The sequence below is a fragment of the Perissodus microlepis genome, chromosome 15 (genome assembly GCF_051167445.1).
Source record: "Perissodus microlepis isolate ML-2025 ecotype Zambia chromosome 15, ASM5116744v1, whole genome shotgun sequence".
NCBI lineage: Eukaryota > Metazoa > Chordata > Actinopteri > Cichliformes > Cichlidae > Perissodus > Perissodus microlepis.
This window is the reverse complement of record NC_140475.1, coordinates 18,693,541-18,719,549: the sequence shown is the minus strand read 5'-3', so window position 1 is coordinate 18,719,549 and position 26,009 is coordinate 18,693,541. Positions and strand designations below refer to the sequence as shown.

Below are 26,009 nucleotides of genomic sequence, written 5' to 3'. Positions count from 1 at the left end.
ATGTTGCCATAAGCGGGATTTGAACCCGGGCCTCCCAGTCTGAGAATGGATGCTCATCTCACTGAGCTAAAACACAGGTCAACCCGGCAAGGAAAACCAGTGAGGCCTCTGATAATATGGCAGAAATGGGCAAAAAATATTGCAAAAAAAAATTCAATATCTCAAAAAGTATAGAATTTATGAGCACCAAAAGTCATAGCCCGCATTAGCAGAAAGAGCAGAATTTTTTAAGATTTGAACGGTGAAAATAGCACAAAAACTGTGGGAGTAGTTAAGCGCCAAAAAGTGTACGGAAGCAACTAGAATAAAATAGTGGAATAAAGAATAAAGAGAAACAGGAACTCAATAGTGTGGATGCCCTTTACAATTAGTCTCCTCCTGAAGTCAATATGGATTAAAAGTCCAAGAAAATATCACATCTGCGTGTTTTATGGCAACTTAGGAAATACAATCTGCTTTCATTAATAAGGGCTGCAGTTGAAATCATTTTATCAAAACTTTTGCTCTTTTGTCCTGTGTAATTGGTCAGAATTGTGGTCCATCTACACTTAATTTTTCTTCTTTAAGTTTTTTTTTTTTTCACTCTTTTCAGTTTTAGATCTAAACTGTAATAAGTCAAGGACTATGGGACTGATTAACTTGCCACAATTTCATTGCAATCTATCCATTCACTGTTACATGTTTCCATCTCTACATGGGATTTAATTTGTCCACTACTTTAGTTTATGGCCAAATACAGTACACATAAAAAAGCGAATTTCAGTACTTTTGCATTTGTGCAAATTACCAGTTTGCTAACAGACTAAACTGATATGGTGAACATGTCAAATGTACATGCCATATCCATGTTAGCATATGGGTGATAGCATTTTAGCACTAAGCAGCATGACTGTAATCTCTTGAAGCCTCAGTCTGTCATGTACTGTGTGCAGGCAGGCAGGAATGGTGGCCCCAAAGTGTAGACTCCAGCAGGCAAACGTGAACTCAAAACTCAGCTTTATTTCCTGGATGGCAAAAAGAACAGAAAGCTAACTAAACTGGAAATATAAACCAAGCAAAAACAGGCTGATAGGCAGAACACACAGCATGGAATAGTTGAGACCACAACACAGACAAAGGAAAACACAGGGCTTAAATACACAGAGGGAGCAATCAGGGAATGGGAGACAGGGGGGAAACACACCTGGGACAAATCAGGCCTAATGAGACAAGGGAAGCAAAACCAGACACATTAACATAAGACTCGGACCTTCAAAGTAAAACAGGAAAGACGGACTGAACTTCCAGACACAGACTCACAAGCTGGACACAGAACAGAGGGAGTATGGAAACCAAAACCTAAGAACTACAAAATCACAAACTAAGAACAACTGGAACAACAAAACAGAAACCAAAACCCTCACAGTCATAAACCAAAATGAGAACACAAATAAAAGTACAAAACTGAAAACACTGTGTAAATGACCCAGGTACCCTAACACAGTCAGACAAGCCTGGAAACTAGTTATGACCACCTGTCTATGTTGGTCACTAGAAAAATGCGCTGGTAACTGGTTGCTGGAGGTTGCTTGCTGGGTGAAATAATTCGTAAAGGGCTCCACCATCACCTATGTGATTGTTACAACTTAAATAAGTGTGACCTTTGTGAGAGTCTGTTGTGAGAGTTTGAAGCCAAGCTGGTGTCTTCCAAACAAAGTACTGGTGACCAATACAGCCTGCTAGCGACCTGCGAAATCTCAACGACATTTGTGTTGCAGCATCATATGTCTCTCTGTAGCCAATTTCAGCTAGTCCCACTAAAAAGCTACAGCAACCATTAGCCAGCTACAATTTTTCACTAGTAACTGGTGATTGCCATAGAATGACTGGGGCCTAAAACATGATTTACAAAAATTAGCACAGTAAATCTACTTTTTACATTTTAGCATTCACTGTATTTTACCATAGTTTTGTGTATAGTGCCCTCTATGCATCTATATAAAGACTTTATAAAAGTTTCTTTGGGCTGAAAATTGTCCAACTTAAGCTCAACTTAAACTTGCTTAAAACACTTATAAAACAGTACCCTTCAGCAGTAGACATCGGTATTGGCACTAGCCCTCAAAACCTCTTATTGGCTAAAATTTACCACCCTTCCATCTAGTGATGGTAAATTTGATTCTTTTTACTGAATCGAGTTTTAATGAGTCACTCACCAAAGTGAATCGGGTTTTTTGAGTCATTTGATTCACTGAGTCAGTCGACCAGAGAGTGCAAAAAATGTACATTTTCACTCAAACTTAATTTGTTTCTCTTTTCATGTAAATCCTACTGCTAAGATGAATGATTCTAAAAGAAAACAACTATTTTATAGAGCAAAAAAAGAGCAAAAACATTTCTAAAATTAAGCAATTTCCTATCAAAATTGCTTAATAAACATTTATTTATTTTTATTTTATTTTAATATATTTTTATTTTTTTATTTTATTAGTATTTTCCTTAAATGTGTTAAATATATATTTTCTCATCTAAATGTCCACTGAGCTGTGAGCCAGGGGGCGGTAATGCGCCTTAACATTGGTTGCCAACCAAGAAGAAGAAGAAGCTGTGAGCCAGGAGGGAGGGGGTGAGTGAGTGAGTGAGTGATTCGTTCGCTCTATGATTCAGCACAGGAGGGAGGGGGTGAGCAAGTCCTGAGTGATTCGCTTAAGATTCAGCACAGGGAGGGGGTGAGTAGCTCAAATGTGCTGTTAGCATGTTAGCAGAGCGATGCTACTGTGAACCGAGGAGCTATTTTCTTGATGTGAGCTTCTACTCAGGGTTTTTTCTTCCAGTTCAGAGCAGAAATTTTTTTGTTACGATACTGGATGTTGTGTTTTTCTCCACAATTTTAATTATAAGCTAGCAGCAGCAGGGATGAGTCAGTGAGTCAGTTGGGCTTGTGAATCATGATTCATGAGTCAGTAAAGTGATTCTCGAGTATTGAACGATTCGTTCATGATTCGCGCATCACTACTTCCATCACACAACCATGCTTCCCTGTGGCTAGTGTCAATGCTTTTCTGCCTCTAGACAGAGATTAGATCCCACTTAGATCTCAGGCAGTTCAGTGGTCTGAACTTTATCTTTGTTGCTCTCGTTCCACTCATTTCCTCTCTTTATGTTTGCCATGACTTCTGTTACTTAAAGGATAGTCTTTGGAGATGTCTTTTCTGATTCTATGCCATTGATATATCAAGATGTTTCTAAGTTAAAGTTAAAGGTCAAAGACCATGTGGGTATCTGAAAGATGATCATAACCTATCAACAGCCATTTTCTCTCATGATGAATAGTTTACTTTGGGGTCCTTAGGGACTAGTAAAGCGCTATACAAATACAGGCCATATACCATATATAATAAAGTCAAAGTCAGCTGAGTATTGTGCAGTAAAAAAGGGAAAAAAAGAGCCATGTGTTAGTCACGTGTTAGCGCTGACACTGACATAAATGGGGTTAAAACGCCACTAAATTATAATTTAAATGAAAGAGAAATGTAATTACTTCTGTAATTAATTACCTCTGCCTGTAGTGATAAAGCCAAAGAAAAAAAGGCCCCAACAACAGGCCTTAACAGAAGCCATTTTGACATGGCATTGCAGGGCAAAATTAATAACATCAATTATGGCCCTGTTCCATTTACATGGGCCAAGATGTGACACACTTAATAGAATGTGCCCATAATTAATTTAAATAATTATGCCTGTGTTTACCCTGCTATGACAATCAAAAAAGGCACACAGTTTCCTACTTCTCAGCATACCGTTGTTGTAATTGTATGACTCTCAACTTTACGATTCTTATGGAAAACGAGTTGAGTCACGTTGAGTCGATCCGAGTAGGTACTAATTTAGTTCCCTCTTACCACTATCATAAACCTTTGGAAACTCCTCATAATAAACCCACAACAACAGTAGAAAATGAAGTTGAGAGTTTTTGTTGAACTGATAGAGACCAAAAGTATCGTGACCTCTGTACAATGACAGCACTTGTTCTTTTGGCTCTATGATAAGACAGATAGATGTCTTGTTTTCTGGAGATTTGATGTAGTAGAAGATAAACAAATAAAACTATGCTAGATTACACCTTCATTATTGGAACATGCCTGCTGTCACATGGGTGTTCACCAACTCTCTGATATAGCTATATTTATATTGTGATTATTTTTGCACACGCTGGTCTGATAAATCCTGGAACACCACCCACACTGGAAAAAAATGCTCAGTAATGGCTCAGGGACAAAGAGCACAGGGCATTTACCTGGCCTTCATAACCTCCAGGTACCAAACCCGCTTGAACAGAAGCTGTAGATGAAGCCCAATCCATGGTGGCGTCACCTCACAACAGGACTCAACGGACCCAATATTCTAGTCCCAGACTCCACCAGAGGATGAGACCATGTGTCCATGCCTCACAATAAATAATTTTTGTGCAGTTTTTGACCACTTCTATTTTATGCTCCTTTGCTGTAATTTAAATGCACAACTAAGAAATGAGGATCGATTTTCAAGATGAACTTATAAACATAAAATTCATTGCTTGAAGGCAGGAGAGGTGATATTAAGAGTACATCGATAAAGCTGTAGTCAACATATAACCAGCAGCAGAGGGGAGTATATTGACCACTTCTTTGATCGTATTGATTTGTCTGTCATAAATGCTTATCAAGGAGGTCTAATGACGAGGAGCCACTTGTTTCTGATCAATCAGTAATTTTCTCTTTAAGCATATTGCAGTGCTTAACTAGTTGGTGAGTAAACAAAACAAAGACAATAATTTGCAGAAACTACTTAAAGAACGACTTTTCTTAAGTCATCTGACCTTAATCCCATTGATCATTTATGAGCGACACTTGGACACTCAGAGAGCAGAGAATTTCTGATGTCACATGTTGTCACAAGTCAACATGGCCTACCGTACAGCACATAATTGTGGAATTCATGCAGTGAAAATCAACTGAATTATAATCAAACCCAAAATGAAAGCACGACTGTCAATAGTGGTCTCTGACCTTTGGACGCCATGTTAACATATAGCAATAACATCTCCTACAAACTGCTTAAGTCATTTGTTTGAATTCAAACAAATGACTGTCATGGAAGCAAATTTGGATGCACACTGTACTGCCAAAAGTATTTAATCATCTGCCTTCACATTCTTATGAACTTAAGTAACATCCCATTCTTAGTCCATATGGTTTAATATGATGTTGCTCCACCATTTGCAGATATAAGAGTTTCAATTATTCTTTGCTTTCCACAATGTGGTTTTTAGTGTTGCCGGTCACAATTGACCGGTTAGTTTTAACAGCTCTTGAATTAAAATAACAAACATTTTTCATCACCAAATTCAGTTAAGTGGGTTGTTCAGTGGGTCGTTCATTCATTTGCTCATTCAGTGGGCCAAATGGGGTGGGGGTGGATTCCTATTCATTTCCTATGGCAGTCACTTTTGACCGGAAACAACACAGAGTTTCTGGTCAAACAAAGTTGATTAAAACACTCAAAATTCAATGAAAGAGGTGCTCATCACTTTTATATATTCAAGTGCGTAGTGTGGAGGATGTCATTAGGCCTTGAGGCAATCAGATGTAAAACACCATATTTTAATTTGTAAATCGGTCAGATTTGACCCGAACAAGGAAGGTTGTGTTCATGTGAATTTTTGAACACACTTCCAGAAGCATATCTGTGAGGTGACTCTGCAGACAGTGGTGTTGGACGAGAAGGCCTGGCTCGCAGTCTCCACTGTGCAGGCCAGTCAGGTTGTTCAACACTAGAATTCATTCTTCTGTCTTCTTGGACCTGGCTTTGTGCACTGGTGTGGTCAGTGTTGGTCAATGTTGTGGTCTTACCAGAAATGGAGACCCTTGACTTTCAAAGTCAAAATAGCCTGAAATATTGTCCTTGTAAGGCACAACTGTTACTTTGAAAGCAGGTGTTCTCCTTTTAGTGTTTCACTTTTTCAAGTCTTGCTACCGCTTGTCAGTTAGTGAGTGAGTGTAAATAAATCGGACTCTTCCATGTAAACAATGGGCCACTGTGGAAATCATAAGGAGGTTTTTGGTGCAGCACTTTCTTTGCAACGAATCTTACCCAACTACAGCCAGTAACGTCCAGCAACCACTTGCCAACTGGTCAAGGAATACATATTTTTTCCATAGTAACCATAGTTTCCCAATTGGTTGTTGACCAATCCCAAATCTATGAGGGTCTACTTAAATTTAATTAAAATGAGCTCATTTAAGTATGAGAACTTCTCAGAAATAATCAAGTAAATTAAAGAGTCGTTTGAATACTTACTGAAAGGTGACTCTGAACGTACTTGAGAAAAAATAACACTGAAGGCAAGCACAGAACAGAGGTTGAGGATAGAGAGAGAGAGAGACGGAAGGAGAGAGGGGAAGTAAAAGCTTGTAGATGGAGTGCATCCACTCAGCATTACAGAGTAGATACACTCATAACCAACAGCAAATTACTCTGCTGCTGTGCTCTGCCGAGGCAAATGACAAACTTTCTCTCTCTATGTGTGTGTGTGTGTGTGTGTATTGTTGCTACAGAGGGAGCAAACACAGCGTGCACTTGGAAGGAAATACTGTGAAGAGCATCTGTCTGGGCTGCATGACAATATACCACATGTCTAATTATAGGACCACACATACACATGGTCGCTGAGATGCGTTTTACTGTCACCAGCGGAGACATTGTTCTTTCATTTCAAGAGGGAGACGTTTACATGAAAACAAACAGAAGCAATTAGACGACTAAGAGATTGACATAGAGAGAGAAACATGGTGGCATGTGTGGAGGCTTCATTTAGTAAGCGAGTATCTGACTGAGTGCATTTTAAGAAGCTCAGTTGGTTAAAGTATTTAGAAAATGTGACATTTTTCTTCTGTTTATTAAATATACCGTAACAACTATGAGTTTTTACAGCATGTATATGTAGATAGAGGCAGAGTACAACCCAGTAATATTGCAAATGAGAACAAACGAAACAAAGTCACACTCTTGGCTTCGCTCTAATATCTAACAATCAAAGCTCACACTGCTTCAAATTTATCATTAAGAGTCTATTTAAACTTGAAATAGCACTGGATTAGAATTTAGTTGACAAAGGAAAAGAGCATTATACATCATTCCCTCCCTCTGCTGCATGATTATAGGACTTCAGGTTGGATTAAATGAAAATATACTCAATATCTGCTTTTAATTAAACCTGGAACTTGGTGTGGAAAACAGATATAATGAGGTTCATTCATGTTTCTCTTTTTTTTTTCATTCCAAGGACATTACAGTGGTGTTAATGAGAGAAGGGAGACCTTTTTCACTCTTTCTTTACATATTTTATCCTTCTAATCAAGTGATTAAAGCAGGCTACATATAAAAGACAGACTTAGACTGACATCACCTACCCCGTCTTTAACTGATGACGTATGAACCCTGCTTCCAGGTCCAAACTGCTCTGTGTTTATTAAAGGTGTTGTGTTTTTAACGTTTTAATGCTTTGTATCTTGTTCTGTTACATCTGAACAAGCCCCTAAAAACAGTCAGTGATCACTGTCGGCCTCTTTCGGTTTTTATTACCACTGTTCATTTTAAAACTCAGTTTTTAAAACCTTACGTGTAACTACAGCCCAGCCCATGCAGCAGTACATTAATGACTAACCTCATATTGTGGATGGATTATCTCAGTTGTTCTCCTGACTGAAGTTTTGTTTACAATTCAATTCAATTTTATTTATATAGCGCCAAATCACAACAAAAGTCGCCTCAAGGCGCTTCATAGATACAGAGAAAAACCCAACAATCATATGACCCCCTATGAGCAAGCACTTTGGCGACAGTTAGTTTACAGCATCCTGCCATGAAATTGCATTTGTCCCTAACCGTCGGGAACCCTCACGTTAACTTTTATCAAGTGGAAAAAGGTTAGCGTTCATCCTCCAGCTTCACTGTGTTTATGTTATGCTAACATAGCTGTGTCGCTAGTGATCACGTAGCAAATCATTATATACCAGCTAGCCAAACTTCAGTAACCCTACAAAAGTCACTGCTGTTTAGTTTTCTGTCTTCATTTATGTTGGAAGTGATAACAGAGCTGTACATTTAAATTTTTCAGAAATCTCTCAGTCAGAACATGGTATATTATGATAAACTAGTGAGCTAACTCCCTGCTAACTTCTAACTCCATTAAATTTAATAAATTCTGTTTTCGTGGTTCCCTGGATGTTAAAGTTAATTGTTACACCTGGTAAAGCAGCAATGCTGATCATTTTATTAAAGATGAAAGACTTTAGACAGTTTGAAACTCTTAGTGATGCCACAGAGTTTGTTTGACTTTGGGACCTGAAGCGGAGTTTGGACCCAGAAACGGCCAATGGTGTCAGGCTTAAATACCAAATAAGTTTGTGGAATAACCCATCTGTAATCGTCACTGAGAATGAAGCCATCACAGAAGTGCATGTCTGAAGTTCTTCTATTGTTCCCTTAAAGCTCCAAAAGTGAGTCAAACCCAACAGATTTACATGTTCAGATGTCCAATTTTATGTAATTAAAAAGCATATTTACAGCCTGATTTAAAAAACAACAACAACAAAACCCCAACTTTTTGGCCTCTATAAATAGTTTCCCACTGCATAACACCTCTATGAGGAGTGGATTTATTTCAATAACTCACCCATCTGGTTGCTGGAGTTGGGGGCATAGTTACTCTGACAGATTTTCCAACACAGGCAGCTGTAGCCGTCTGCTGAAAGGAGTCAGTGAACTGGACCTGAGCAGACACTGTGTTTGTGCTGTTGGCACTTTTTGGAGCATTTTAACGGCATTGCCTGAAAAATTATATGGGTTGCTGTTTGCTACAGTCTGTTTAACAAGTTTGTGTTTCAGTTTTTGTGTTTGAAAATTTAATATTTTGTCAGTCTGTTATTTAGTACTAATTAGCAGGTAATTGTTTCTGTATTTTCACCCATATGCCAATGTTGAGGCTTCAAAATGCAGATTCACAAACCAACATTACAATGTTACAGTGGCAATACCCATTTTTTTTTACATGTTTTACAGGGCTATGAGGCTTTAAACAAGGGACTTGTAATTAATATGGACCCAATAAATGTGGCAGGATTTGATTTAACACTATGTCAACCCAGCCTAAAAACTACAATCTACAATTACATCATTTTGGGTTTGATATTTTTAGATTAAGAGTCCCAGTCTCTGGTTACAGTTCAGAAAAAAAAGCTTGAAAGCTTGAAAAGAAAGCGACTCGAGTTTTTCTAGGTTTTGAAGATCCATGAGACGTCTTCACATTCTTCAGCTCTTGGGTGGTCCACTGGGGTTTATTATGTGTGAATATCCCTCAGTTGTTCCAGAACTGAAGAAGCACAAACAAAATAAAACAAACAAACAAAACAAACCCACTCTGAAAACATGTGGTGTGCTTTAAAACACAATGCAACCACATGCTTATTTATTTCCAATCAAAACTATAACCTTTTCTTAATTTTAAACTAGGGCTGTGAGTGCCAAAGCAAAATCGATAAAAACGAACAGTGTGTCTGAGGTTGTTTTTCTTCCAGAACAGGAAGAAATGCAATAATTTTATACCAAGCGATATATCTTATCGCTTTCCTGTTGTTCAACAAGGAAATGTGTGAGTTTTTAACACTACCAGATGTGAAGAAACTAGCAGGACATAATCAGGACCAAAGAGACATCCACACATTCCTGTAGAGTGTAAATCAGCAACAGTAACTGAAAACATCTGTGATGTTAAATCAGGGTCTTTAAAACCCATCTGACTAAACCAATTAAAAAGTCTTTAATGCATTATTATTAGTAGTAGTATATGTAGTGTGAGAAAGACTGCCTGCTTTAGTGTTGGCAGCAGCAGTCGTATGGTCACTAATAATGGTGATATGTAGTCATTTCATACTCGCTGTAGGGTAGATGGTTGGTGTATTTCAGCTTCACTGAGCCATAATCCTGACCCACTCTTGTATTTCTTTTGCTGTTAATATAATAACAATATATAAGACTGAGAACATCTGGCATCCCCAGAGGTATTTTGCTGCATTTACTGAATCATTAATCATGGACTGAGAGTCTAAATGGAGCAAAATTCCTCGCTGCAAAACACTAAACACATATTAAAGACTCATTTGAGAGTGTATTTGGTCTACAGCAACGTTTAGGTAATGCTTCTAAAGTTCTCCAATGATTCCAGCAGAACATTCCATCGTTAACCATACAGGGGTAGAATTATCCTGTGATTTGTGGTGATAAAGTTTTTCATTCATTTAAAAGTGAATGATATCTTTTCCAAGAATCTTCATCATCTTAAAGATGTCGAAGAAGCAAGCTCCTTTAAGCAATTACTTTGCTGTTCCTCCACCTCCAAAGAAATGTCAGAAGGAGTCTGAACCGCAAAAGAAGCGCGTATTCTCAGAAAAGTGGTTGCAGGAGGCGAGCTGGCTTCAAACAAATGATGAACGCACAGAGATCTGGTGCAGAAAATGCCGTGAAAATCCCATTCTAGCGGACAAAAACAGTGCCTTTTATATGGACGCAAACACACGTTGCAACTTCTTATCTGGTGTGCGTCTTTTATTTTGACAGCGCATGCGCACCTGCGGACCACTTATGTGCACCCCTGTTTATTAATCATAAAAGATTACTGACAGTTATGCCTCACAGGCCTAGAACCTATTGAACACCCTCCAGCAATCTCCAGTCAATATGAAAATGTGTTCCTCGACTGGCTCGTGGCTGTTGGATGATACTGGCTGTTGCTGGGTAAAAAAAAGTGGGTGCTGCATTAAAAACCATCTTGTAACTGCTTTGGCTGCGTTACTTTGAAGAGAAACGGTCTGGGATTGCTTTTTTTTTTTACCTCTCACTATCGCTGGGTGAGGAGGTAGCAAGTGCTTGCAGACAGTGTCAGCATCTTCCATGTAATCTGCTTATGACCACAGTCATTGCAAGGAGGTTTCGAGTTCGGCGCCATTAACTTCTTTGCAATGAATTTCACCTAGTGACCGCCAGCAATCTCCAGCCATCACTCAGCAACCACCAGGTGAATATATTTTCCTTAAACTTCATAAAACTGGTATAAATTGTGCAAAATATATAACACAGTGTAAGTTTACAGCATCTAATCCTATAGCTGTATGATATTCTCATTCATGTTATTTATGTTTTTTTGTGTGTTATTGTTTTCCATCTTCCTCTAAAACAGCTCCCAGAACATCAGCTGAGTGTTTCAGTCGCTTTCATATCTTACGTGCCCCTAAGCAGGTCAGTTTTAAAAGTTTTTAAATTTAAATCTATTTTAATACATAATGGATGTAAAAAAGTCAACAGCCATTACCTTGGTCTGTCCTTCAATGACAGTGAGAGGCACACTGGTGGAGGGCCACTTGTTTCTAGGAGGTAAAGGCTTGTCGCAGTTCCATAAAACCACAATCTGTGTGGGGAAAAGAACATGGTGTCCATTAATATTATACAAGCCCAAACATTGTTGTGAATAGGCTTCTCCACAGAAGGTTTTGAATGAGCTGATATTCCTCATAATAAAATGTCCGTCCTATTTTTCAAGAAGCAAAGACCAGCCAGGGTCTTCTGCTTTACAGAGAACCCTTGCTAAAGAATACCTTATTATCAGAGTGAGTACATATATAATCTTTAGTGCCAGAATACAAAAAAATTTTCTTTTTCCATTAGCCCTGTGAGTGCGTGAACTGTGTTAGTCATCACCAAGTTTGTTTCAAAAGCTATTGCACTTTCAGTATATTTACATGTACATGAATATTTATAGTAAAGCTTAATTCAACATATTTCATTAAAAAAAAAAACACATTATATAAGAGACTGCTTATGCAACAGACTTTTAGTCTTCAGGTATTACTCTAGTGCCTTTTTCTAGTACTTTTTAGTAGTGTAGAATAATAAAGCTTGTTTAAAAGCTTTCTAGATAAATTACAAAGGTCAAGAAGACTTGTGTGAAGATTTAAAGCAAAATAAACACACATTATATTCAGTATGTTATTTGAAAAAGAAGCAGAAACTGGAATATAAAACCTACAATAATCACTTATCTACTTTCTCATTTTTTAGACTTTTTTTAAAAAAAAATTTTTTTTAGATTTTTTTACTGTTATATGAGGAAAACGCAACGAAGGAATGGAAACATCGGAATGAGACAAAAGAAAAGGGAAATAAGGAGGGAGGAGATATGGAGAGACAAGGTTATAGAAGAAACACATTGATAACATAAACATCAACTGTCAAGTGAAACATTTTAGATCAGTGAGAATTAACACCTCCTGACACTGTTTGCATTTCACTGCATATGTGTGAAACCATTCTTTCATCTTTTTCCTGAACCGCAGCAGAAATCACAGCAAAGTTCAGACACATATCCCACCTGTGCACAGAACTTGGACTTGGCTACAGCGATGATGAGCTTCACCACAGGGGATATCTGGGACTGCAGAGGAGTTACCATATGGATCACAGTGGTGAACTGCTGCGATGGGCTCTTACCTGCACAAACATACCCATACTTCACAAACAGCTGTCATGTGTAAACTGCATTTATGCTCTTAAAACAACAACAACAACAACACAAAAAAACCCAAAACACAGATTTGTGCAGATGTAGCTCTCCATAAAGCTCCATCACGGTTAACTGGACACAGAGTGTCACAGACGCTGCACCCGTCATCCATCTTTGTGACAGCATATATACCCCCCGGTTCAGATGGCTGACCATGAGTAAACATGTCTAATCCAAGAGTGAACAGTTTGCTTTGAGTCTCTTTTACTCAATTGCAAATGATGCTGATTTGTTTCTATAATGGGTAATTCTGTTTCTACAACACTTGTTAGATACTCTCTTGCATTTTACCAAAACAAACAAATGAACCAAAGAGAACAAAAAGAGAAGCAGCAAAGCAGAATGAATTGAGGCTTCTTTGACAAATGGTATTCAGAAAAGAGTGGGATGGGAAGATTTGTAATTTTGAGAACCTCATTCTCCCTGTGGCAAACCTGTGCCAGAAAAATGTATTGATATAATAAAGCACGAGCTTCTTAATACATCTTCTGTTTCAAAATAGATTGATCTATTATTGTCAAATATTACAGGATTTAATTCACATTAATGTTATTAAGATGGCTCAGAATATAGAAAACATACACTGTTTTTGCACTGTAAACTTTGCTGCATTCATAATCACTGCAAACATTATCTGACTAGTATTAAATCGTTCCATATGGCTTTCATGGGGCAAGAAATGATCAGAAATATCACACAAACAGCAACAGATTGTAGTCTGTGTATATACTGATGGTGATTTTCTTCTTCTTAATCTGATTAGCAAATAAGTTGTGTAAACTGTGAATATTTGGCAGCTGTGAGCTGTGTAATTAGTCTAATTACCCTAATAATCTCACAACAGCACTTTGTAATACACTCTAGTATGCGGGGACGCATTCTAATCAACTGGCCATTTATAATTATTACAATATATTGGAAATTCACTTACATTTATTATAAATTAATGTTTCATAATTGAACATATGAAACAAAGAGGTTCATAATGAAGAAAAATAAGAATATAACATTAGAGTTCTGTGAAAAGCAGAGGTTCCAGGAAACACTAGCTAATACAACCTCAATTCCAAAAAGGCTGAATAACAAAATGCAACGGTTTGTCATAAACACACATTTTGACATTTTCACAATAAACAGTGTTATAGAAATACATTTGCTTCCTTCCTGATTTCTTTTTGTGTGTGTATATTTCTCACACTTTCACATTTCGAATCATCGAGCAAATTTAAGGCAAGATGACCTACGTATGATAGTTTTTAAACAATTTGATCTATAAAGGAAAAAGATTGTTTAAACCTACCCCGCCCTGGTGAAAACCTAATTGGTCCCTAAACATAATAACAACTTGTGCTGCTCTTGGCAGCAAGAACTGCAATTAAGCATTTGCGATAACTGTCATTGAGTCCTCTACATGTATTTTTGTCTACTCTAAGATGCTCTTTTTATAACCATCATGTTACTGACCTGTTGCCAATAAACCTAATTAGAATCACAATGTTCCTCCTGCTGTTTCTTTTTAGTATCACTTACTATTCCAGCCTTTCCAGCTCTAATTTTAACTTTTTTGAAGTCGTTATATTTTACAAAGATTCTCATCCTCTGTTTTGCAATGGAATTTATTTGCTGTCGTTTCCTTCACTTCAAGAAGACCAAAAACTCTAAATTGCGGCAAAACTGCTTCTATTCTATTTTTACACACTGCCATAAAGTAATTACAAAAAGTTAGATATCCCATGTGAGCAGCTAAAATGAGGATTGCAAAAATCTATAATAGATAAATGGGCAGGTAGATGTGGAAACACACACACAGAAACACTGAACACTCAGAGCAGCCAAAGAAGGCCAGGACTGCAGGCACATGGCATGGAAAGTGTTGGGTGCATTTGGGAATAGGGGAAAACACTTCCTCATGGATAAGTGCAGCCAGAGTGCTCTTTAGTGTTGCTCTATCCATCTCTCTGACACTGGGCCCCCTGACCAGCCATCTCAGGTGGGCTTAGTGGTATTTATGGAAGCATGAGCTCTGCCCTTGTGGGGGTCACATAAATAGGCTTAAACCTTCTGTTTCTTGAAAATAGCTAAGCCATGTTAATTTCTGTTAAACGGCATGTTTCTGTTTTTTTTTAGTATCAAAACCCTGAAAACATTGAAACATTCAGTCATAGAACAGAATGGAAGCTCTCTGAAATCAGATCATAAGGGGACATAAAGGACCTTACTCAAATCTGAAATATTCAAAAGTTGAGAAGTTAACTTTGGAGGGATTTTGTAATTCTTAACAAATAATCAATTTCATAAAACAAGATAAGATGCAGTTAATTGTCTAGATGGATAGATTTGTTCTGGGTTCAAAAGCTGCAGATGCATACTACATAGAAATAGAATAAAATAGAATACAATAAATTAACATGTACACAACTCAGCTCTCACACAATGCAAGATTTTACACCAAATATAATAATAATAATAATATTTCATGATTTAATATTAAACATGAAATTTAAAATTGAGAAGTGTAGGTACAGTACATGCATAATTCATAGAGGCAGACTAGCATCCTTGATGTGATTGTTGTCTTTTTAAGTCCAAGACTTTTAAAAAAAATTGTGAAATTTTCTTTTTGACTATTGCAATAAAGTGCACATCTATACTGGGATTTCGTCAGTGATGCCAAGTTGATTAAGTTGATTAAAAAAATGGAAACAGAAGAAGAAGTGGCCAGAGATGCATAGGAGGAAACAATGGTACTTAATGGCCAGTCTTAGTTCTTGCGGGCTGCATCAGCATTACTGCAGTTCTAGCAAGGTAACAGCTTAGGATATCAGAAGCGTTTATGTTTACATTGTACCTACAATATGGATTTAACGCAGAAGAAGAAATCTACTGTTATGACTGTGACAAGAATCTGACAGAGTTTTCTAGTGTAGTCTTTAAAGAGTCATTGCACTGAACATTTGACTAAATGCTCTTAAAATGGCATGCATGGCAGCTGTGCGACCAATCTGCGCCACACTGATAGCAAGGTCAAAATCTGACACCTTGCCACCCGCATAGTCCAAAAGTGAGCACACATATCTTAAACTTCTTGAAACACAGCCTGAGCAGTGTTAACTGTATTGGTCTGTCAAAGATGTTTTAAAGTTCTTAAACAAAAATTTTCTTAAGCAAATAGTCCTAAATACACTATGGTCTAGCGTTACTTGGAAAAATCAGAGCCTTGAGCCAGGAGTTTTACACAACCAGTACCTTAGTGGTGTCTTGAGAGCAGCTTTGCAACTCAGTTCTCATCTAGTACACTGGGACTAACTGACTTTGACAAAGCATTTGCTGATTTCAACTATATGTATAATTTAAAAGACAGAAAATCAGCATACATCAAATTTTCTCCCATCTTTAGTCACACTTTTATACTGACATGACCTGCAAGTCAATCTGAAACTCAACACCATTAAAAAAACTACAAATGTCAAACGAGCTATAAAATAGATGCTATATATTGGAACAGTATTGCTCTGATACATCAATTTCTAGAATATTAACACAACTTTCTTTTGTTTATATAATTTGAAGAAGCTGCAGAGCACAGACTAAAATAAAACTGTAACTTGAGGCATCTGATCGTGATGCCTTACTTGTCCCGAGGCCGCTATGTATTGACATTAAGCCAAACTTTTTTAAACTATCAGGCCCAAGTTGCAACAGCTTTGCCATCAAAACTTATGGGAAGGTATCAGAGTGAGACCGTCTTATACACGGCGCTGACGAAAAGTTATTCCCCCAGCAGCAGCGCTGGTGATGGTGGCAGCAAAAATAGTGATTTACTGCAGAGGTGTAAACAAAACTGCTCCATCTTTGGTTCTCTTCTCTCTTCCTTCTAACCCTTGTGTCCACAATTCCTCAGAGAAAGACAAACATCGATCTGAGTTACAGCCTCAGACTACTGAGAATCTCTCTGGTCTGCACACCCACATAAACATGCACATATAGAAGCCTTATTTCTTTCCCTGCAGCTTCAAGTTTCTGAACTATGCCCCAACAGGAGTCTTGCAAAATATACGTATATATTTTAAAAACAATATTGCAGATTTTTATTACAGCTGCCGTTGTTAACCACTTATCTGACCTGTCATGCATAAGTCATGCTGCTTGTACATTCACTGTTTTAGGCTCTATAGACAGCAGTTTCTTGCACAGTTTAGGCAGCCAATGAAGTCCAAGTTGACTGGATTTAAAATTTGTTGGCAAACACATCCTCATTTTACAATTTTTTTACTCACTAATATGGGCATTGTGTTCAGAGGTGAAAACTTTCAGAAAAACACAGGAATTGTCGCAGAAACTTCTCTGTCACTGATCAAGACAGGACAGGCTTTATGATACTGACAGCATCTGTTGAGCCTTCCTGGCTGTCAGTGACAATTCTGATATTTCCCTGAAAGAAAGGGAATGTTTTGGATTCCAACAAAGAAGAAAATGTAGTTTAGTTGTGGCCACGTAATCGTTGTTTGCATGATGTGTCCTCCAGCTGTTAATATGATTGAGCCAAGGAGAACACTTAATGAAAACAAATAACAGAAAAACTGCGGCCATGCATCACAGCCCAGATTCAGTAATTATCATATATGTATCAAACTTGAGTTTATTAGCTCTGTGTCACAGGAAGTGGCATGCAATAAACTGAGTGACCTTTAGGCACCTTGAGACATTCAAGGGTATTTGTTTAAATCCTGTAAATCGCGAGCTGGATCTGCAGCAAACCTGACTTTTCCCCAGCACATGCACCACACTGTGGTTCATGTTTTGTGCCTCCTCTGACAAAAGGTACTCATCACTACTGAGCAGAAACACCCCACAACCCTTCTTGTTTTGAGGAAACCACACAGGTCAGGAACAGTGCACAGCCCTCATCAAAGTTGCTGTGATCCTGACCTGCTTATTTCTCCAACGTGGTAAATCTAAGTGATCATTCTCTTATTGGCAAGTACACTGCATTCCAGTTATTCACCTGTGCTGCAGCTAAGTCATAAAACAACAACCTATACCATCTGTGCTACACTGAAATTACTCTTATGGAAAGCTTATGTACTCACCCAGTAGAGCATAGTAAAAAGGAAACTGGGCAGCGTCAGTTGAGTACTGAGGGAGTGCATACAGACCACCAGGTAGGGAATTCCACAACAAACGGTTTCTGGATATAAGGGAGTCCACGCGGTCCTGGATGATCTGGATGAAGCAGAGAGGTAAAGCAGAAAGGAGGTGTGAAGAAAAAGAAGAAAAAGATCAGGGAAACAAGCTGAATTGTAAATGAACACCATAAAAAATATATTTAAAACAATGGATATAAAAAAAAACCCAGAGGGGTAAAAACAGGGTGCAAGAGTGAACATAAAGTATAACTTATCAGGAAGAGAACAGAAAGAAAAGATGAGACTATAATAACCAAGAATTTTCTTTTTTTCCTTTCTTGTATTTTTTTTTTCAGTCAAACTGAAAAATCAATTGCCTGAAATTGCCCCCTTAACTCCGCCACCTAACAACAGACATGTACTAATATTTGAAACTAAAAATGACAGCTTTTTAGGTTATGTTAGGTGCTTTGAGAGGTCTCGAAGAGAGGAACATCTTTGCAGACCCAAGACACTTCATCCTGTGGAGCAACTCAATCCCAACATGAGCAGTCCATTAGTGAGTTAGCTAATACGAGCCATCTGTCTTGTTACCGGAGGTTGGGTGAGCTGGTTGAATGTTGTGACAGTGAGCCAACAGGATGTAATGCAAGAGTAATGGAGCTGTTGATCCTAGCCAATTGGTTGGTTGCCACTAAAAATTGTATTTATTTATTTTTGCAAATTATATAGTGACATAAAAATCCTTGAATTTCATTTCGGTTTTAGGACATAAATGGCATATGAGCTGTCTATATTTTTGACTTTTACATGCATATTTTAATTTTTTTGCATGACTAATAATGGACTATAAACCATTCAAAAGTAGAGATATACCTAAGTAGTTTTGACTTATTGTGAAACTTAAAAAACACATTTTTAATTAAAAAACAAACAAACTTTTTAATCATATTTCTTTGTATTTAGATCAAAACAGTGTAGGAAACAGGGAGTGGGGAATTGACACTTACATCCAGCTCTTAACTGCCACACACACATATATGCCTACACACCCACCTCCTTACACCAACTGTCAGGCTCGCAGTATGTGGGACACTACGGTTATCAGCCACGCTTCATTTCACCCGTTTAGCCTGGTGGCATGCTGGCTCTGACTTTTTAGCACATCTGGCCAACAGTATACAGCTGTCAGCGGTCTCCTGTCTAATTTCATACCCTGCTAGCACTGGGCATTTGGTGGAATTACCAAGGTCTTGTTTGTGCTCAAAAAAACAAAAACAAAAATGCTGCAATTTGAGAATACTTTGTATTATTAAGGTAAACATGAAGGCAAACATAAATTATAGTTGTAGGGCTTGGTGATGAAATTATCAGTCATTTTACAAAAAGATGGGTCCTTATTCCTGGTGTTTGATAGATGGCATTGATGCAAACATTTTAATATACACAGCATTAAATTGGCTCAAACACACAAATGTGTGATGTTATTACAGGCATGAGATCTTTCATTTCAACTGCATATGCCGTACTTTCAGTTCACTGTATCATTTTTCTACTTTACATATGCATATGAAGTAGAAAATTATACACATAACAGGCGGCAAATTCTGAAAGCAAAAGTTGGAAAATAATTAGGAAAATAAAAAGGTTGTACTTTTAAGTATAGTAGCTGTTTGAAACCCTTCAGGGATGGTTAGGCGTGCTTCATATTTTGAAAGTTTTGAAAGTTGATACCTTGATTGCTCATTTGTGCAATCAACGCAATCAACTGAGCTATAGAATTAAAAAGGGTGTCATTATTTTATGACTAATAACAGAAACTAACTGTGCCAGCATTAAAAATTAATGGCTTTTCAGTCTGTTAAACTTTCTTTCTATTTGTACAAATTCAAAGAGGTAAGATATAAAATCAATAAGAATGATAAAGCCAATTTTCTTAGTCTTAATAAAGCCTAAATATGTGCAAAAAGATCTACCTGTATACCTGTGCTTCAAACTTACTTTGTGAAAAAGAATGGAGACTCCACCTTTAAACTTGCATTCAGTGTAACTTCAGCAATTAAATCAGACAACAAACTGGCCCACACAACAACCACAGTCCTCACCTAGTAATAATATTTTTACACACATTAAAAAAATGAAGTCGAAAAAGTTAGTCTTTCTTTGTTGGTGTAATGATTGTAATAATAGTATTTATGTTATCGCTATGATGATAATTGTGATGATTATGACATTAGTATTCATGGTGGACGTGATAAATTAAAACAAACTGTGGGCTTTAGAAAGATCATAGCAATCATACTGATGTTTAGGTAATGATACCTATGATTCTTCTGCTGATGTTGGTGATAAAAAGGATTATTATCCTCTGTGTCTGTGTTCAGAGATGATACAAAGTGCAAATGGTCCCTGAGGTCTGAATCGAGGCTGTAAGGAAATGAATTTCTTCAAAAAAAGGGAAGACTAGGATGGCTTTTGTGGTACATGGCAATGACACAGGTTCATTTCTGTACATCAGCTGGTTAGGTCATTTAATGAGCCAGCCTGTGGGTTTCTAGCCTTGAGAGCGGGCATGAACGCCCACTCACATACTGCAGCCTCTTAAACCTGTAGGCTGCCAGACAGCATGGTCCTCCTTCACACTTGGTGCTTCACAACTGGCACTTCACGATGCCTATGTTTTCATTTCAGGCAACAAAATGCTGGTTTCCACCTTCAATATTTCTTTTCTTTTCTCAAAGATTGTCAGGTTAGGTTAAAATAAAACCTGAACTCCATATTAGATGTAATGTTTTCTGGGTTAACCTTGCTGAATAGTCCACCAGAGATTTTATGAGCACTTTTCACACATAGCAAGAGGTTTACTTTTCTGTTTGTCACCGATTAGAACTGATAAGTCACACACAATCTAGACTACCATTAGATACAGAAGGACTCCTGCTAAATATATGTAACTGTCACAAGTCTGATGACAGTGAAGACAATGAACATTAAGTACTAGCTGTAAAAGGTTTTAGCAACTCGTGTCAGCTGGTGCCAAATCAAAGGGAAAGAGGGGCAGTAGCTTTGAGAGTTGAAAAAGGATAAGTTCTATATAAAAATGTTATGTGCCAATGGTATATCAGCGGCTTTCTCACATGATGCTAAGGGTTTATTGCGGAAAAACACAGTTTTATGAAGAAAAAACAACAACAAAAAGTCAAACTGTAACCCTGATCTCAAAACAAACTTTGAGCATGCCAAATCACCCCCAGTAACTTTGATATACCTTCACTGAGTGTTTGAACATTGCATTGCCGAGCTGCTTCTGAGTGGAAATGTATGAATATGGAGCAGAAAAAGTACTGCAAAAGAGAGGGCACATTCAGCTAACCTTCTTTGGATAAAAAAAAAAAAAGATACTGACAACTGGAGAAAGAAATCTTTCAAAAGTTTGTCTTTGGGAGGTGATGCATAGCCAGCGGCAATGTATAGTACAGAACAAGCTATAGCAGTTTGACTGACTAAATGCAACTCTCCTGATGAAAATAAATCCACAACTCCCATTAAGACAATGTTTTGCAAGCTTACCTCAAGAGTTGTTAAGACTATTTTGGCTATGGAGGAGAAGTAGGCATCCCAGAGGAACTGAGTTTGCTGGCGGAGAGCCAAGATCCTGTCATGGCCCACGGACCGGGTAATGGAGGGAACCTGTGGAAAAAATAGACAAAGGAGATCAAGATGACAGTGAGACAGATTATATTATGCTAGATTTTTAAACAATGCTGAGTGAAAGATGAGAATCGGTGGAAGGGAAATAGGGTGGAGGAAGCATAAATAATTTGTGGACATGCAGAAAAGATTAAGGGAGATTTTCCCCTCAAGACTCTTCCACCACATCTTACTTTGTACTTACCTCCATTGATAGTGTTTCAACTAAACCACCTGCTATTCAGCTCCAGTTCTGTATTCACCTGAGAGTTAATTCATCTAAGTGTATGCTTGGAATATATATATATATATATTTATATATATATATATATATAATTTTTTTATATAGATGAGTTTGATGAGCTCTCCAAAGCTAAAAGATATTTAAGCTTTAGTTTAGAATTACACAAAACAGTTAATCAACTTATCATAGATGTTACATTACCTCAACAACTTATTGATCATTGTTAATTTATTTTTTCCTGGAACAGAAATGAAGGGGAATGAAAAAGCCAAGTGCCAGCAACCGCTGCTGATAGCTAAGACCCACAAGAACAGCCCATGATCTCACTGGTCCCAGCACACACTAACATACAAAACATGAGCAGCTGGCTTGTGAATTGCCTGAGTGGCACCTTCAGGGAGAGACAGTGAAAGCCTAAAATTAAGGAACACCATGATCCTGACTTGGGAGCTAAACAACCGGATATGCCAGGGAGATGGTGCAGGATGTTGTCTTGATGTCCAGCTTGGAAAACAACAAAGTACCTACAAGATGAGATCAGACATAACCATACATGCTCCATTGAGCTTGACAAAAAAACAGTCAAGGGAATATTCCAGCCAGTGTTTCTAAAGACCGTCATCGGCCCTTAAGGGATGGGGGCATATTTGAAGCCCAAGAACTGTTTGGTGTTTTGGCCCCAGTGACAAGAAATCTCCCGTCAATAAACAGAGTGCCAACTGGTTAGACTTGGCCAATGAAAAGGCCACTATAATCTGGAGAAATAATGAGTGATGGTGATAATCAGTTTTCCCGAAACACTGGTCATTTTCCATGAGGGTGTTGAGGATTTTTATTTAAAGAGTCCCAAGCCACTTGGCTCTATCGCTCATGCTTTGACCAGGGAGCTCTCATCTTACAGTGATCTGTGAAGCTTAATGAGGCGACTCCGACTGACAGTCATCCTGTCTGGAATGTCTTCAACTGATATTTGTCACTGAAATATACCAATTTCCACATGCATTATGTGTCCAATAATATCTTCATCCCGTCTGCTTCAAGGCGAAATGATCCCTTCATTCATTTAAATGAGACCACTGCATTGACAGGAGTGCTGATACAGTGGGTGTTGGCAAAAAAACAAACTGTAGGGCTGACAAGCAAAAACACAACTCTAAAAGATAATATAATTGAATGAATTGAAAAAGTAAAAGTGTACATTCTATATCATACTAATACTTTTGAGTTTTCATCCATTTCTTTCCATTTATTGTTTGGATTTAGACAGGTTTCATTTTTGCCTGGGTTTCTTTGGTTTACTGTACTATTGATTTTTGCATGCTTTGTTTTGCTAAAAATTATATATTCAGTTTACTTTGTAACAAAAGTTGCAATTGTTTGCCTTTGAAACTTTGCATTGCTGGGCTGTCCAATTACCCTTCAAACCCATATTCATATTTTTTAAACTGGTCTTATTAAATTGCTTTTATGTCATATGACTACAGTGATGTTTCTTGCATTTTTATTTATCTATTTTTTTATGCTTCGCTCTTTTCACACAAGAATAATAAATAAACACGACTGGATTTCATCTCTGACAGCCCTGAAAATATTTTGGGTAGTGACAGATTTACCAAGCAGGGTGAATTAGTGTGAGGCTGCACTCACAAGACTGCATTGATAGTAGTGGTTTGCAGTCAACTGCCTGCTACAACCCTTAGTAAATAATTTTTGTATGATTAATTTAAATGCTTTCCTCCCATAATTTTGCTCTCTGAAATCGAAGGATCTGCAAATACATGCTGTATGCAAGGCCAGCTGCAAAAATAGCTGTGTCCATGCTTACCACTGTGCCTCTACAGTAAGTACAGATAACACAAGTATGTTTTTTAATGCTTGGACAGAGCATTAGTAAATCTGGCCCACAGAGTGATGACAAAATTGCATAAAAAATGAAAGAGTCACAGATTATGTGGCAGAGTGTTGATAATTATGGGTAAAAACCAAAAAAAAAGCACTCACAGTACAGAGGGGCTCTGTTGCTTATCCACTTTATAACAAAATTGTATTATAATTGCTTTTTCATTTACTTTTAAAAGATATTTATTTCACATTTGTGTGATCTGAAAACCCCACATTAATCATGAACTCAGGAAAAGCGGTTGTGCCGGTGTTGACGTCACTGGGATCTGCCTACAGCAGCACAAGCTTTAATTGTTCAGCTCTCTGAGGTGGAATATAAACAACACCAATCAAATCAGCCCCATTCTCTTTCCCTCGATTGACTCTAATAGTGTTTATGTTTCTCAGCAGGGGGGAATTTTGTGTGTGTGTGTGTGTGTGTTGTGTATTTCCCCTCTCCATGGAGAGAACAGAAACTCTACATATTAAACAGCCAGGTATTGCTGTGCTCAGTGATGTAATTGAAAGTAATGAGATTCAACTCTCTCAGCAGGTGTTACAGCTTCAGTGTTGCGTGAGTTCCTGTGTGTGTGTGCGTGCGTGTGTTTGTGTGTGTACACGCGCATGCACGTGTGTAGGTAGTTTCTAGTGAACAAAAAAAAAAGAAACAAAAAAGGGAAAAAAAACAATCAGGGCAAGCATACAGAATTTGTTTACCAACCAAAAACTAAAATACATTCTGGTTAAATATTTCACTGATTATCGCCTTCTTTATAGATGTTGTCATCTGGACCAAAATAATTAAATAAATAAATTCTGGATGTTTTAATGCTTCTTAAAGGTGTTAAGCTGACCGTTGAATAAACCATAGAGCCTGAGGCTAAAGAATCCTTTCTGATATCTACTTTCCAGAAAATGATTTTATTCTTGCCACTCTGCCGACTGCCTCAGTGCTGAAAGAAAGAAATGAAACACCTTCAAGGTGTCCTCAACATCTATAAATGTGTGTTGAATGAAAAGCAGAAACAACCTGCATTGCTGTATCCCTTTTAAATTAATTAATTAATGTTTATTTATGTAACATTATATTAAACTGCTCAACTGGTGTTTTATTTAAAACTGACAGGAAATACGCAGATGACTTTATTTCATCTAAAAAATGAGTTCCTGTCTTTTATCAGGAATTTGGATGACATAGATGATTTTCTGGAAAAGAAAGGTGGTTTTTGAACCACCACGATGTATACAGTTAGGTCCGTGACAATGACAAAGTTTTTGTAGTTTTGTTTCTGAGTGATATATTTGCACTGGATCTTTCAATATGAGGAGAAACTGACATAAGTAAAGGGGGCAACAATTTGCCTGAAAAAACAAAATAAACCTATAATCTTACAAAATATGTAAGATTGGTTAAGTCGACCATCTATGACATTCTTAAGAAGAATGAATGCAGTGAAGCTCAGTGACACCAAAAGGCCTGGAAGCTCACAGAAAATAACTAAAGTGCATGATGACAGAATAGTTTGAAAGAAAAAAGGTTGATAATTGTAAAGGTCTACAAACCAGAGATGCCTTATAAAGAGATGGTTTACAACAAAGTGCAAAAATCTGATAACAAGAATTGAAAAGGACCACGTTAGATTTACCAACAAATAAATAAATAATCATTAGATAGATGAAACCAAGGTTTACTTGTATTGGAATCATGAGAAGAGAAAAGTACGAAAAATGAGAGGAACGGCTCAGGATCTGAAGCAAACATCATCTGTCAAACATGGTGGAGGCATTACTATAAGTCAGCACAGTCAGTACAAATGAAGAAACCACTTTGGGAAGCCACTTACTGCATCCAAGTATTAAATGTCTTATGTATGTCTTATGGTCACTGATTCAGTCTCTTCCCTTCCTACCTTTGATTCTGTGCTTAGCGTGGCACCAAAACAACAAGAACCACAGATCTGGTGAACAATGAAGGGAAACAATCCAACCTTCACCAGTTTGAAATGTTAAAATGTGCCTCAGGTTGCATGATGCTTGTTCTGAAGTGACATGTATGTGAGCGTCCCTTTATATGCCACTGTGGTTCATCACTCACGCATTTTCGCATCCATAACCCAACAATCACCATTTGATTACACAGACACCAAGTGCCAGATGCTTTATTTCCACATTATATTTCTATTTGGACTTCTCTGGAAAAAGTCTCTGAAGCAAAAATGATTCACTGCACTATCATGGAGGCGGCATGATGGCGCAGTGGTTAGCACTGAGATCTCATAGCAAGACGTTTTGGGGTTTAAACTGGCTGATCAGTCCTGTGTGGAGCTTGCACGTTCTCCTTGCGCTTCTCTTGCTTTTTGATGGCTTTCTTCCACAGTCCAAAGACATATATGTTGACATACTTACAGCAGGTCAACTGCAGATCCTAAATGCG

The 26,009-nt window shown here is 37.7% G+C and overlaps 1 protein-coding gene across 1 annotated transcript in view; it reads right to left on the bottom strand.

Moving 5' to 3' along the window:
• The window catches only part of LOC146372038 (exostosin-1), a 291,065-nt gene that overhangs the window by 25,182 nt on the left and 239,874 nt on the right, over nt 1-26,009 (bottom strand). The window contains exons 6-9 of the mRNA XM_084953298.1: nt 21,331-21,450; nt 17,725-17,857; nt 12,443-12,561; nt 11,387-11,482 (exon numbers count right to left, since the gene is read on the bottom strand). Of these exons, the coding sequence (XP_084809424.1) occupies nt 11,387-11,482; nt 12,443-12,561; nt 17,725-17,857; nt 21,331-21,450 (468 nt within the window). The remainder of the gene's footprint in view (nt 1-11,386; nt 11,483-12,442; nt 12,562-17,724; nt 17,858-21,330; nt 21,451-26,009) is intronic.